This window comes from Equus przewalskii, chromosome 6 (genome assembly GCF_037783145.1).
Source record: "Equus przewalskii isolate Varuska chromosome 6, EquPr2, whole genome shotgun sequence".
In the NCBI taxonomy this organism is placed as follows: Eukaryota; Metazoa; Chordata; class Mammalia; order Perissodactyla; family Equidae; genus Equus; species Equus przewalskii.
The window spans coordinates 31,170,456-31,185,696 of record NC_091836.1 but is presented as its reverse complement, the minus strand read 5'-3'; the positions used below and the strand labels follow the sequence as shown (position 1 = coordinate 31,185,696).

At 52.6% G+C, this 15,241-nt stretch overlaps 1 protein-coding gene across 50 annotated transcripts in view; it reads right to left on the bottom strand.

Moving 5' to 3' along the window:
• GRAMD1B (GRAM domain containing 1B) overlaps positions 1-15,241 on the bottom strand; it is a 227,559-nt gene that overhangs the window by 34,341 nt on the left and 177,977 nt on the right. For 35 of the 50 annotated variants that reach the window (XM_070625090.1, XM_070625089.1, XM_070625088.1 and 32 more), the window contains 2 exons: positions 11,599-11,809; positions 4,959-4,979 (listed from right to left, as the gene is read on the bottom strand). In XM_070625090.1, coding sequence (XP_070481191.1) covers positions 4,959-4,979; positions 11,599-11,809 — 232 coding nt within the window. Of the gene's footprint in view, positions 1-4,958; positions 4,980-10,693; positions 10,715-11,598; positions 11,810-15,241 lie in introns of all 50 variants that reach the window. The other 15 variants (XM_070625087.1, XM_070625110.1, XM_070625111.1 and 12 more) reach the window with 1 other exon arrangement.

Here is a 15,241-nt window from a genome sequence, read left to right as displayed (position 1 = left end):
GGGCAGCAGGTAGCGTCCAGCCTGAGGAGAGGGAACTGGCCTTGGGCTAAACATTAACTCTATGACAAACAACAGGAGCTGGGACCAAGTGGTACCCTTTCCCTGGGCATGGCAGGGGGGCAAAGGGGGTAGAGAAGCCCAGCAGAAAAGCAGGTGGATTTTGGTGGAGTGTTGGCCTCACCTAGGAAGAAATCAATTAAGACCCTCAAGGAAAACCCTGGCCCTCCAACCAAATCCGAGAGGAGCCAGATGTGGGATAAGGGGACAGTGGAGATGGAGGAGGTGACTGAGCACAGGAAGAGGAGAGCAGGGGTGGGCTTGGGTGTAACACAGAAAGGTGGAGAGAGGAGTAGGATCGGGAGTGGGTTTCACCTGGAGAGGAGACCACTCTGGAGAAAGTTAGGATGGCTGTCAGGGGAGCAGGGGTCAGGAGGACTTTGAGATAATGGGTAAATAACAGAGGGGAGATGGCCAGAGGTAGAGAAAGCAGAGTCAGTCCCTGGGAAAAAAAAATGCCAAGCTACAGAGAGTGCCACTGGCAGTTCCCCTTTTGGCACTCCCACTTCCTTCACTGCCCCCTGACATCTGAGCTTCATGGTACAAAGCTTTGTTCTCTTGCTCTCAGTCCTATGCCTGCCAGACCTCACTGGTCATTGCACAGGGTCGGCACCATCCCTTCCTCCCCACCAAAAAGCCAGCATCCCTAACCAGGGGCGTTCAGGCAACCTGGGCGCTAAGTATTGGGTAGCTGCCAGGGTGCGGGCTCCCCTCCTCTGATCTCAGAAATGCTCCTTCCCTGGGTTGCCCTGGAGATGACTGACCCCAGGAAAGAGAGGTGAGGCGGATGAGGACAGCACCCTGCCCACCTGAGGCATCACGGCAGAGACTTCTGCAACCGTTTGCTCCATCCGAGACGCAAGCCCCCTACACATCGCAGGGGCCATCTTCAGGGGGCAGATTCTACCCTTCCCACCCCCAACTCTGCCCTTGGTTCCCTGCTGAAGCCAAAGCCCTTTTTCTGCTTATCCCTCCATCTCACATCTATTGGGGCTGTACCTCCCAAGCTGGAAGCCTTGATGAGTAAAATTGGGATGGTCAAGTCAGAGGGTTAAGGGTGAGATCAGGCCTGGAAAGGACTCAGAGCAGCTGTAGATGGCACAGCCTGCAAACCCCACTCGACCTGAATGTCCCTGGGGTTCAGCCACTTCCCTCCATGGTACCCACTCTTTAGGCCCAGGTGCCTTGTCACCATGGTGACAGCTCCTCCCTGGCTAAAGAGGTAAAAGCACAATGCAGAAGAGGCAGGTGAGGTAGAAGGCTGGTGGGCAGGGAGGTGCTGGGTGGGCTACCAGACCCAGACTACTCCAACAGCCCTGAGATGTTCTCGCAAGGGTCAGCAACTCTGCGCTGACCCTAACTGTCCTGAATCTGGCCAGGGTGTTTCTAACTGTCCCTAGAGCTGGAGATTACAAAGCCTTTCCCTATCTGAAAAATTTCCAGTGCAAGGATGGAGCCTCAGGCAGCAGAACAGCTGGAGAGCTATCACCAGCACCAGGAGAGAGACTACAAAGAGGGCTGCCAGCAGAGCTGAGACGGGGAGACCGGGTGTCGAGTCCAACCAACTCAGGGCAACACTGAGGTATGGGAGGAAGACAGAGCAGACTAAGGGAGAACAGCAAACCAGATAAAAGCAAAAGGGCAGGGCAAAGGCCTCCTGAAAACACATCAGCGGACTATTGGAGGCAGTGTTGGGGAGGCAGGCAATGGAACTGAAATTTCCTGATGGGGCCTCTGCACATGAGCACAGATACACACATGGTGCAGAAGGAGGGAGTCCAGCCAGCTGAGGGCACAGGCACAGGAAGCATGGGGCACTCCACACCTGTACGTATTGATTCAGGTGGCTCTGGCGAAACACTCAGATCATAGTGTCCTGACTGACCCAGGGCAGTCATGCCCAGGAGAAAGCCACACTCAGGTCTCTGTCCACAGATGCCCACACTGGTACCACCAGAGTGCACAGACGTGGGGGTGACACTTGCTGTATGCAACAGGCAGCATCTTGCTTCCTCCACAGACACCCAGAAGTGGACAAGCCCAGAGCCAGGGCATTGGTCTCAGGAAGAGAGCATGATTTTAATTGGAGGACGGGGTCCCAGTGTTACTTGAAGCCAGCGCCTCTAGGGTTGCACCTACTGTGGTGGCTGCTCATTATCCTCTGAATGTGAAAACACATGAAGAAAAAATGGAAAGATAAACTAGACACAGCTCCTGACATCCGTAGGTCTGGCCAGCTGGACATCTGTTGTCACCTCTCAGCTCTCCACCATTTGCTCAGTTTCTGCCTCTTCCTCCCAACGTCCACCTGCCATGTCTATCTCCCTCCTCCACACTGTTCCATTCTGGTTCCTGTCCCAACCCCCAGTCAGGACGTTCATGATGGAGATTCCGCAGGACCAGGAAGAGGGAGCACCCAGGCTGTGGAGCCAGACACAGGAACTGAGTCTGCATGGGGAGCCTGAATCGGGGAGCAGAGGTGGCAGGAGCAGCAGGAAGACACTGTGGACGGGTCCCATGATGTCTGGTGCTGCAGAGTTTCTGGAAGAACCCCCAGTGTGAGAGCACGAGTCCAGGAGAGGGGAGATCAGGCAGGAATCACTGAATGCTGCCCAGCAGAGTCCCCTGTGCCCTTGGTCTCTGCGAGTCACTGATCTGTCCTGGGTGGAATCAATAATGTTTCTGTAATTCAATAGGGGTGGGAGGAGGGTGAAAAGAGATAACCTAGGATTAATTGAGGTTGAGGCAGGAAAGGTCTGGGAAATGAGTGCATTCTGGAGGACGATTTTACACAGAGATTTGCAGTCAATAAGGGCCGACCGCTCCCCATTGTCTCCAGCTGTAAGTGGACTCAGTCCTTCAGGAAGCAGGTCTCCGGACATGCCCTGATCCTCCGCTGTCTCTCACTTATCTGTTATCAGAACCCCTGATTTATGGGCCCCCACAGGGCAGCTGGCCCTTCCAGCCAAGAGGCAGCGTGCAATTCTAGCCGGTCACTCTGCTGAGAGCTCAGAAGCCAGTTCTTACATGTGGTGCTGAGAGAGAAGAAACTAGAGGTGAAAGGATGGGAGAAAGACCGGAGAAGAGAGAAAGTAAACCCTGCTAGAATTAGAGAGAAAGAGAAAGCCAACCAGGAGATGGAAGTCAGAGAAAGGAGAGGCAAAACAGAGGTGGAGAAGAGAAAAAAGGGAAAGTCAGGGAGAAAAGGGTAGGGAAGTGCTCAAAGCAAGACAAGATGGAACAGAAAGAGCAAAGGAGAGAGAGAAACAGATGAGAGAGCGAGTGAAGGTGGAGACTAGCAGCAAGGATGAGGACTTTTCCTGTCCACATCTGGAGGTTTCAGTTGTCTCACAGGTCTGAGGCCACGGGTCTCCTGTTGTCCTTTGGGGACACTACTTTTGCAACACTGCTCAGAAGGGTGGAAGGTTTCATTACGCAAGGATGCGGGGTCCCCACACAGCTCCCGGGAAAGCACCCTCTACCCCTCCACCTCTGCTCCCATACACAAGAAGCTTCTCTTTCCTCCAGGATGTGAGCCCCAAGCAGCACAGGGAGGGAGGCTACGAGGCCAGATGAAGATCACGGTAGGTTCAAGGGGGAGAGCTGGCAGTGAAGGACTGGAGTCTGGCTTCTGCCAGCGCAGGCCACCTCGGCCCTCAACTGCCCTCCCATCAGCACAGCCCACTATCTTCAGCCTTCTTTGTGGTGGGGCTAAGGCAGGCCGATCAGTCAATCCTCAAGCTGTCTAGGGACAGGCAGGCCCACTGAGCAGCAGGAGGGTGGAAGCCACAGGTCTAACTGACATGTGCTTGATTTGGGTGAATCGCTGAGCGGTATGAGAAAACACCCGCCCAGACACATACACAGGTGATTCTGACCCAAGTTCCTACTAAACCAAAGCCTTGCCCCTACCCCCACCAACCCTCCCCTTCCCCAGAGTGTCCTCAACTTCTGTCATTCACAGCCACCTTCCCCCACACCTTCTCCGTGCCCATGTAGCCTGCTGAGGTAGAGCCTGGTGTTAGCGGAGGGGGAAAGATGGCCTCCATGTGATCAATCAGTCAAGTGTGGGGAACGCAGACTCAGAGTTGGAAAGATGATGACCTGAGGCCAGGCTATGACTGCAAACCGCCAGTCCCTCCACTAAACACTCCCAGAGGGCAGAGCACAACGGGGCAGGGGCCAGCTGAGAAACTTCAGCCAGCCGCTCTTCAGGGGACAAGTTCAAAATCCTGTGGCCCAGTCTATGTGACCAAGGGGATGTGGCCTCTGCAGGGACTATTTACTCCACAATATGTGTCCTGGGTAGGAACCACTCTCTGGAGACCCCAGACTATACCTTCACCAGACCCAGAGCCATGGATGTCTTCTAGAAGAAGCATGCCCTTGGGGCCACTGAGGTATATGCCTTGGGGCAGAAGTCAAATTCCATTACATGGGACAGCCTCTCTACTAAGGGGGAAAGTTTTCTGGCTCCACTTCCCCCAAAATGTTTTGGTTAAGGGAAGGAAACTTTGGCCCTAAGTTCAGGCCCCGAGGCCGTCCCAGTCCCAGAATCTGTCTGGCCTGGGGATGCCTCCCTGGCTGGTGTCCTCCATGAGGGCCGGAGCAGCGTTGTCCAGGAGCCTAGAGGAGGATAAGGCAGGCCATCCCTCCCTGGTCTCCCTGAATCAAATCGTGCCTCAGCAGCAGTCCCGTCCTGCTACAAAAGATAACCACTGTATCTGGTTTTTGAGGGAGGAAGCTGGTCAGGGGAAGAGCCCACCTTTCTAGGCCTCAATGTGCTCAAGCCCACGAGGCAGCCAAACCACCCTGCACACCGCTCGGTTCCCCTGACCACTGCTTCCCCCCCCCCCCCCACTTTACAGGTACCCAACAAGAAGAGAAACAGGGATACTTACATTATACCAACTCTGGCTTTTCTGAAAGGACAAAATGAAAGAGAAGGTAAAATTAGTCAGGGAAGAGATGGTGGGAATGGCCAGGGTATTCCTGGCTCCAGAGGGAAGGTTACACAGACAGCAGGGGGCGGGCAGGGAGGAGGAATCCAAATGCAGCAGAATGCTTCCCATGTTGCTGCTCGGGAGGGGTCCTCCTTTCTCAAGACAGCTCCGGAAAGGAGGCCCAGGGAGCAGTCCATGCTGGAAGCCCCACCGCAGCTGGGGTGGCAGGCAGCGGCAGCCCCAGCTAGAGCTCAGCTGGAAGGGAGTCGGAGCCCCATCACAAGTTTCTTCTGATGGGGTAAAGGATGCACGGCAGACATCCAAGACCCAGTCCCCAGATGGGCCCTGACCAGAAGCAAAGTACAGATGGAGGCCAACCCAGCCTTCTGCCCCAAGTCAGCCCTCTGGAGAAGGCAGGAGGGGACTCTTTGGTACATGGGAAGAAAAAGGACTGCCTAGAAACTTCCTCCAACTGTGTTCCCCACGAGCAGATGAGTAAATGCCTCCTTCTGACCAAAAGCTGGCTGATCACCTAAGCCATGATGGCAGGGGAGTGGTGGGGGTTCTACCCTGGGAGGGAGTTTGAAGCATGTACTTGCTAATGGTCCTTCTCAACTTCGTGGTGCCATAATTTAATACCAACAAAACCAGACTCTGCTCCAGCTCCAGAATTCAGGTGCTCTCCATTCCCAGCCCTGAGCAAAGGTTACTCATCTTCAAGGTAACTGAAAGTTTTTTAGGGGAAAAAGGGGGGATGGCTAAGATTGTGCCTTGTCTATCTCTGATCTCTATGGCCAGTAGTCCTTTCTACACATCCCACGTGGAAGACAGACAGATAGAAAGGCAGATAGGAATAGATATACAGACACACACGTACACAGACATGCACACACCTGCCTAGGCTCCATCCCTTGAGGTGCTGATCCAATAGGCTTAGATTGGGGCTGGGGTATTTTCAGTTTTAAAAAGCTTGCCAAGGGTGTAACTTGGGAGAAGAATCACCGGGTAGAGGGACCCTTTGCCTGCAGGTCAACATCTTAACTATATGCAGAGGTGTGCATCCTGGGCACAATTAGCAACCTTTATCCCCTCCACATGGACCTAAGGGGCCCTGGATCATCGGGGAAGGAGAGGGCAGCCACCGTCTCAGGATGTCTGCTGTGCAGGTGTCTGGCGGGGTGGAGGGGGGCTGAGTACGTCTGCAGTGACAAAAGCATGATCATGTGATGCCCCCTCGCCAGCTCTCCCATTCCACCAGAAGAACTCTATAGAGATCCTCAAACTGCACTCTGAAGGCGAAGCGTGCCAGCAGCAGGGGAAGCACAGGGCGTGCTGCCTCTGAGTGGTTGTGTTTCACCTCACACCCAATCTCACCAGCCAGAATACGGCTAGAGTCTCAATCCTCCTCTGCAAGATGCTCTCCATGGCATTTCCCAACAAAGGCTGTCATGGTGGCCCATCTGGAAGTCACAGGCTCCCACCAGAGCCTCATCTTCTCCTTCAAGCCAGAAGTCTTAGCAGCTAAAGGGGCCGAATTCAAATATTCAAAAGTAACAGCTTCATCATTGATAGAGCTATTGCCACACAGGAATCCTGGACCTGGAGCTGATAACTAGCCTCAAAGCATTTCAGCTAAGGCTACCCACATCTGGATGAGAGCAGATGGCGCAAGGAGGCTGCATCTGACTTTATCTGCACCTTTGAGACGTCTTGATTCCTGGGTCCTGACCCTGAGATCACAGGGCATGAGGCTGCACAGATACTCATTACAACACATTTCCCACTGGTGGAAAGGCACACTGTGGGAGCCGCCATCATCTCATCACACCAAAGCCAGGTCATCAGACGTCAGCTTCACAGCTGAGAAAACTCTCCAGCACCCACTCCCTAGCTCCTCACCCCACTGTCCTGGCCTTCCTGTAAGACCCTAGGAGGAAAGGGGGCAACAGCAACGTGGGCCGGGTGGGAGGACCCACAATCCTTCATGACTTCTCCTGCACAGTACTCTCCCTCCTGCCTCAGGTAAACAGCAGAAGTAGATTTTCTCTTTTCACGTACTGCCACATGGATGATAGGCCCTTCTGAATCTGTTTGGAACAAAGAGCTTCAGAGTGACAAAGAGCCTCAACCAGGAAACCCGTGTCCTGTCTCTAACTAGCTGTGTGGTACCTTTGTGTGTAATACTTGCTCTTTTGTCAAGGCGGGTAAGAATATGTGCTCTCAAGTCCTGAAAAGAAAGTGAAATAACCATCCAGAGCAATGACTTTGTCTTGTCCCTCAGGAGGAGACCTCACCTGTAACCAGCCATTTCAGGGCAGCTTCTTGTCTGTCACCACTGAGGGTGGCACTGGGAAAAATGTGCCCCACTCCTCCAGCCAAATCCATAGTAACTGCTGAGGACACCCACTGTGGGGAGAGTCCCTGAACCTGGACCAGCCTTTCAGAGGCAAATTTGATCCTCGTGGCCCTGCTCTCCCAGGACCTAGTCCTGAAGGGGCTGCCTGCCCTCAGGGTTCACTGAAATGCCCCTCTCGTGCAGAGAGGGATAGAGGCATGGAAAGAACAGAACTAAGGTGGGAGGGGATGGCTATTCTGGCAGGTTATCAATGGATTTGGTAATGAGGGAGGAGGGGGTCAGGAGAAGTACCCACAGACAGAGCTGTGGAGGTCAGGACACTGAGGGAGATGTTTCCAGTGCCTCCTGGAAGAGGTCTGAAGAGAAGAGCCTGCAGGATTGCAAGGCCACTGGAAACAGACCCAAGTCCCTCAAACATCTCCCCAGTGCACAGCCTCGGGGAATCTGGAAGATGGAAGGTAGGGGGCAGAGGAGGGGATGAGAGCAGCTCTATGTTTAGCAGGAACTAGGGGGAAAAAAACAACTTCTTACTTTGATCAGGTGAAGTCTGTCATACTGGGAAGAAAAACCACAAAAATTAGCATTGAAAAACAGGGAAAAAGTCAAAGGGGAAAAGGCGTGACAGAACCACAGAGACGGGGTGACTGCGCACACCCAGCATAGGAGGCACGATGCAGGGCCAAGCTCAGGACTTGCCCGGCTATTGGGCACCGCCCTACAGCGCGTCCCAGTTCAGGGGCTGGTGGGAGCAGGAAACGGCCCCTGGCTCCCTCTGGTGGCCATAAGCCATCACTACAGGGTGGCAGCAGGGTGGTGGCATCCTCTCAAGGGGTCCTGGGAAGTGGAAATGAGCCTTGATGTCTTCAGTCCACAGCTCTGGGAGGGCTGCACTGAGCAAGGGTCAGCTTCAGCAGGACAGTGACAGATTCACAGGACAGGGACCTTACTCATAACCTAGTCCAACCCCTACATAATAACACATGAGAAAAAGGAGGCCCAGAGCGGGGAAGACAGACAATGTGCGTGAGGCCTGGCTCCAAGGAGGAGTGAAAGCACTCTCCAGCTTGCCTGTAAAGTATATGAGGTCACCTGGCCTGGTGGCCTGGCTGTGACAATAGCTCTGGCTACCAGATCCCTCGCCACAGATACATTTGGTCAACCTGAGACAATGTTCCACCGGGGGAGGAGAGCACATCCTCCTCTCTTCACCTCAGCCCTGAAGCTTCCCTCACTCTCTGGTGCAGGCCCTGACCTGTGTGGAACCTAATTCCTACAGTGGCTCTCATATTTTCTTTCTGAAGTCCATGTGTCCTGCAGACGCATGTCCCAGATGGACCATGGCAGCTACTGCTTCCACCTGGGGTGGTAGGGTGCCCCTCCCCCGTGAGTCAGTCCTATTTTAACTGCCTTAGAGGACGGTAGCGCTGGTGGCGGTGGTCATGGCTGGTGAGAGAACGGGGTGGGGAGGCGGCTATCCAAAGCCGGGCAACTGAGACCACATGTGTGCTGGAGACAGGCACTGCCTCACCCAAGCTCTTCAAAGCGAAAGAAAACCTAGACTCCTTCCATCGCCTTCCTCTCTGGCTCCTTAAGGGAGGAGGCCAAGATGAACTCAATTCATGTCCAGCTCTTAGGCCCTTCATAATGCCTCATGTTTGCCTCTCCAAAATCCAGAGTTCCTGCCTGGTTCCGTGCTCCTGCCCCCTGAAACACGCCCTGCCTCCGACTTCATCTAACAGCCTCAGCTACTCGTGTGGTTCTAAGTCAGGGTTAGTTTGTGGATAATGTGGGCATGTCTCTCATCTCCCTTCCTAAACTGAATGCTGCCTGGGGCTGGGAAACTGTCTTCACACTCGTTTCCCAAAGAAAAGCTACCATTTAGGAGATTTTAAAAATCCTCATTTCTGGGTACTCACCTCAACCCACCACCCGACTAAAAGAGGCACTCTGTAAGTGGTGACCACTGGCCATGAATAAGTATGGCTCTGCTCACTGAGCGCCTTGCTAGGTACAGGGATAAGGGGGTGAGGAAGCTCAGAGCTTCACCTCAGGATGGGAAAGTGTGCAAAGACCGTGGGCAGAAGCAGAGAGAAGGAATAGCCTGATGCCCACGTCCAGCGACACCGGCCCTTCTCCCCAGCCAGAGGCATGAGGGGCTCTGGAGGGGCTGACAGAGGTCATCTCAAAACCCTGAGCCTAGACATGCCTGCACCTGCTGGGCCACCTGAACTCAGAGAATTCCGGTGGCTTCCTCACTCTGGCAGAGTTCCTCCTCCCATGTCCACGGCCAGCAAGCCATCTAAAATCCTCAGAGCCAAGACGCGCTTTCAGCCTGAAGGTCACAGACTGCAGGATCAGCCCTGCAGCCTCTTGTTCTTCCCTCAGGAAAGAGAACAGCTGTTCACCCTCCTCCTCCCCAAAACACTTAGAGAGGCTTGAGACTATTATTAAGTCATCCCTCAGCTTCCTCTTCTCCAGGCTGCATCCATGCCCTCCCCCGTGTATTATTTTTTCCTGAGCCCCGCCGTTCGTTCTAAAATACCTAGTGCTCACCCTCCGCCCCCTCCACATTCTCCTCAGGCCTCTGAGATCCTGGGGTCCTGGGCTGACTCTGGCACAGCCTCCCTGACCTGGTGTCATCTCTGTAGGGCCTGGCAGAGGCTACTGTCAATGTCTACCAACCTCCAGGTGCTGACACCATGCCCTCTGGGGAAAAAAGGTCCCCTCTGATCATAATCCAGGATCCTAAGGACACCCCGAGCCCCGGGCTGGGCAGTGGGTGGGAGCAGAAGTGGTGCTCAGGCTGAGGAGCTCTGGGCGGGCAGGCAGAGGGAAGGAGCGGGCCAGCGAGAGCTCCTGAGGTCACTCTACCACACCAGGGAACCCACCTATGGGAACTCGTGACGCTCAATCAATTCACCTGGGCAATCAGGAATCACCCACCAAAGCAGCTGTAAGGTGGTATCAGGCCCTGTAGCCCAACTGAATGGGGCCTCCCTTCCCCAAAGAAAGGAACTAAGCCCTGGCAGGACTCTGCTTCTAGAAGGCACCATGTAAGGAGGGAACAGATTCCCAGACCGAGGCAGTGTATGGGGAGCAGGCAGAGGCATGGGGGGACGGGGGATGGGTCTGTTCTCCAACTTGGGGTGCAGTGGGAATGGTCCCTCAGTGACTTCAAGCCAGCCTGCCAGGGGCAGTGGGGCCGGCCCTTCTGGGAAAGGGACCAAGCAAGACACATGGGCCAAAATGGGCGGGGGCAGAGGGAGGGGTGCGGAGCACTACAGACAATTCAACACCGGAGGGGAGACCAAAGACACAGAGACAAAAGATGGCTTACTTTTGAGAGGCGCTTGTGAGACTAAGACCATGCATGCAAAGAAGGTATTTGGGAAATGGTGGGGAAGAAGAGGAAGAACAAGAAATCAAACGACAAGTTCAGACAGGAAGCCAGCTCCCATGTCTCCCAGGGATCCCTGACTCCCCCCACCCAGGGCCTGAGTACAGCAGAAAAAGGGAAGCTTTCTGAAGGAGCACCTAGACAAAGACATCTCCTGCTTCCCAAAGGACTGGGCCTGGGAGAAGAAAATCTCTGGGGAACCGTAACTAGCCTGAGACCCCCAGGGCTTAGCTTATGCCTATCCCGAGGCAAAGGCCCAGTGCTTCGGTGGAGGTGCCAACACACTTGGGAGGGATGGAGAGGCCCTGTCACCGTCCTCTTGGCCAGACGAGTACCAAGTGGGTTAGTACTGAAGGTAAGGCAGGGTGATGCCCAGGGCGGAGGTTAAAAACAGCATTCTGCAACATTCCATGAGGACTCTCTTCCTGGCACCAGAGTTGTCCCGCAATAATGCTCCCTTTACCCCAAATTTGAAAAAGGAAGTAGGGCTAAACAGATGACCCCTCCTGATCCCCAGAGCACTCCTCCTGCACATCTTGAGGTCTGTGATGGATGCTCCTGGACTCCTAAAGGGAGATACTAGTCTTTGTGGAATCATCCTATTGGCACCGGGGCCCTCTCTGAGTGCTTACCTGAGCAGTTAAAACATAACTAGGGTCTCTCCTTCCTGCCCCACCCTCGCCTCACTGAATAATGACTATCTCTGGGTCTCTAGGGCTAGTCAATCACACCAAGTCCCTCAAGGAAGGGGTTCCCTACTTCACCATCCCCTCAACACCAGCATCCCTGCAGCCAGCTAACAAGGAGGTACAGAGTCCCTGGGGGAGGGGGGGTGTCCATCTCACCTTGGAATTTTTGCCCCCACTCCGGCCAGACTGTGAAGAGCAGCTGCGCTGCACACCCTGCTCCGGTGTGGACGGGGACTTGTCCGAGGAGTGATCTGAGCCCTTCTCCACCATGGTGTCTCCGTCTGGGTTCTGTGGGGTTGGTGAGCGAGACCGCTTCCGGAGGATGGGGGAGCAGGCCGGCGTGCTGCGGTTTGAGTTACTGGCAGTGCTGCAGGGGCAGATGGAGACAGCGGGTAGGGTGGGAAAAGGGAGGAGCAGGAAAGATAAGCTGTCAGTGATTGAAGGCCGAAGATGGGTCCCAAGGAGGCAGCTCAGGGAGCCAGGGTTAGGGGCTAGGGAGAAACTGGCCCAACTAGGGACCTACTGCCCCGTAATACTGCTGCTGGCCAGGAGAGGGCGGTGGTGCCAATGTGAAAGGGAAATAGTAAGGAGGGCAATTAGACATTTAGATATCCATCTGTCCATCCATTCATCCAAATACCGTCAGAACCCCTATTATATGCCAAGAACTGTCTAGGAAAAACAGAATTTGAGAGCTGAAAGACTCATTAGAGATCATCCAATACTATCAGCTCATTTTATATGTGCTGCAAATCCAGGTTCTACTTTTTTTTTTTTGAGATATTTGTCCATAAAAATAACAATAATAATCCTACTTTTCAAAGCATCACATACGTATTATTTCATAGGGTTCTTAAATCACTCCCCCGAGGCAGCAGTGACAAGACCCATAATCCCTATTTTAAAAACGAAGACTTATGTTTGGCAAAGAGAAGCTAAGTGTCCTCTGATGGCAGAGGGCTCAGAAACAAAATTTGGGTGTTCTAACTTGTAACTCATCCACACCATCCTATTTCTTTGTAAGTCATATTGGTTCCTGCTCCCCCTGCCCAGGACAAAGGTGAACACAGAAGTTCTCACATTCCATTCCCCACCCCCACCCCCAAATTCATTTCCAAGAGGTACCCTGTACATCCACAGAACCAAATTCACTTACACCAAGGCTTATAAGCTGTATAAATACTTACTACTGGATATTTAGCTTGTGTTCTTAATGGAATAGAAGGAGAAGAGAAGAAGAAAGAAAGAGGAGAGGAAAATTAAATGCAGTTAAGTTCTAACAGGTGTTAGAGAAAGAGATGGAAAAGGAAAAGGTCAAGTAGAAAAGAGACAGGAGAAAAGGGAAGGAAAGCGAGTGTAAGACTAGAAAGCCAAAGAAGCACAAGGGGAGGGAGTGAAAAGCCGAGGGTCCCTCTCACCCACTCAACAGTCAGAGAGCAGGGTCAGGCTTTGGGAACAGCCCGGATCCGAGGCTATAAGGGCCACATCATCTCAGCCTGCCCTAAGCAAGTGGAGTGCAGGGTTGGGAACACTGCCATTTGCATGAAGCTCCAGCTGCAACCTCAGATGCCCCACTGGACCATTTGCAATGAAAACCATGCCCCTTTCAGCAGAACCTTCCACTGAGGATCCTTAGCAGAGAGAAATGGAAGGAAGCCCAAAAGCCCAAACCAGGAAGTGTGGGGAGGAGGGCAGAGGGGGCGAAGGTGGTGCTCTAACTTCTAGAAGGAAACTGATGGAGAAAAGGAACAAAGCCGACCAGAGGAAAGGACAACAAATGTGGCCAGAGGATTTATGGAGACACGTAAGGCCCAACGTTTTGCTTTATTCCCAAACAGAATTTAAACTTAGAAATTCCCTTAGAATACTAACAATAACTGTGATTTAAAAAAAGAGGCACTTCAAGTTCTCCCCTCATCCGCAACATCCTCATCCTGTGGCTCTCTATACTCAGTCACTACTACAAACCTCGCAGAAAGGAAATTACGTTCCTTTTCCTCAGTCGGAAAAGCCGAGCCTTAGAATGGAGGCAAGCACATCCTCAGGCACGTCCTGGGGCGAGTTGGGGGGAAGCCTCCAGAAGCTCCTGCAGAGCAGGCTCAGATGCTCACGTTTCTGGGGTAGCCCTCCTTTCTCATGGGCCAATTTCAACCCACAGCCAAGTACTCCAAGGTGTAAACTGTCTTCTGGGATTCATTTGCCAGAAGAACAGCCGGGAACTCTACCCCTAACCTCAACTAGTTTGCTGGGAGAAGTGCTAGAGTGTGGACAACACTGAGCACAGGTCCATCTCAGACACAGGGAACCCACAGCTTGGCAACTGTCTTTCTTAGATAAGGGACATCTTCACACATGGCGATTCCAGACTCGGGAATGGAAAGGAGATCCTTTACCCTTCCTCAAACTCTGAGTTCCCGCTGATAAATGGCTGTTGAGGGACTCAAGCCAAGGAGCGGGTAAAAATTCTAACCTGGAGGAGACTCACTCCGACTACCCAAAACCACATGAATCTCACTCAACGACCAAAATGTCCATGAGATTCCCTCATCGTTGAGTGGCCCCACATCAGCTGACCCTACATGTCACCCAAGGATACCTAAAATTCTGCTTTCAACACTTATAATACTAACAATAATTGTCAATAAACAACTTACATTGTTATTTGCCACTTTAAACTCTGTGCTTACAAAGCTGTTGATCATCTGATTCTTGAAAATCTCTCCTCCTCTCCCTGATGACACACAGCTTCTCTTCCATTCCTCTTCCTGCCTTGGCTACTGGCTGCTCTCTTGCTCCTCTACCAGAAATTGAGTCCTTCCCCAGAGGTGAGTCCCTCACCACCCAAGCCATCTCCTGCTTTCTATGACTTCAACTATGCCTTGAAGCAGAGGACTGACTCCTCCACCTGCTCCTGGCCCTGATCACATTTTCCAGCTTCAGCCCAACAATCTGCTGCCAGGTGGACATTTCCTCCGAATAGATGTGTCACAAGCACCTCAGACTCAAAACCAAGCCTGCCATCTTTCCTCCCAAACCTCCTCCCACTACTGCCGGTTCTCAACGGCATTATCATTTCCCAGACTTTCGGGCTGCAAACCCAGCTCTTCCATCTCACCGCACAAAAAGTGAGTCACTGAATCCCATCAATTCTATTTCCCTAAAGCTCCTTAACCCATCCTTCCTTTCCATCGTCAGGCCCTGGATCAGGTTCTCAATGCCTCTTGCCTAGACTCTTCCAATAGCCTTCTAAGTGGTCTCCTCTGTCTCCTTTTCCTCTTCATACTCATTCAAACCTGTCATTTAATCTTTCTCAATACAAGCCTCATGTTACCTATCTGCCCACTACTAGCATTCACATTAAAGTTCAAAATCCTCAGACTGGAATTCAAAGTTCTCTATTGAAAATAATTTGACACTTTATATTTCAACACCTTATTGCTCCTTAAACTCTCTTAAAGAGCTCCCATATTCTAGTCCTACTGATCTTCCCCTGGCTTTCTTAATAAGCAGTCTCATTCTCCTGCCTCCTGACTCCCATACCACTCACGACTTGCGCAGGAAGAGCCGTCTCCCTCCATATCTACCTCCTGTAGTCCTGTTCATCCTTTAAGGTCCATCTCAAACTCTACCTTCTCCAAAACATTTTTCTAAATCTCCACCAATGAACTGACTAAAGCATTTAACACACTCTGCCCAGTATCAAAATTAAGGCCGACATACTCCTGGAAGCACACACCTTGGCACCTCCCACATTGCCCAACATGACGCCCTGTAAGTAGTTTGTGTTCAGTAAATGTCT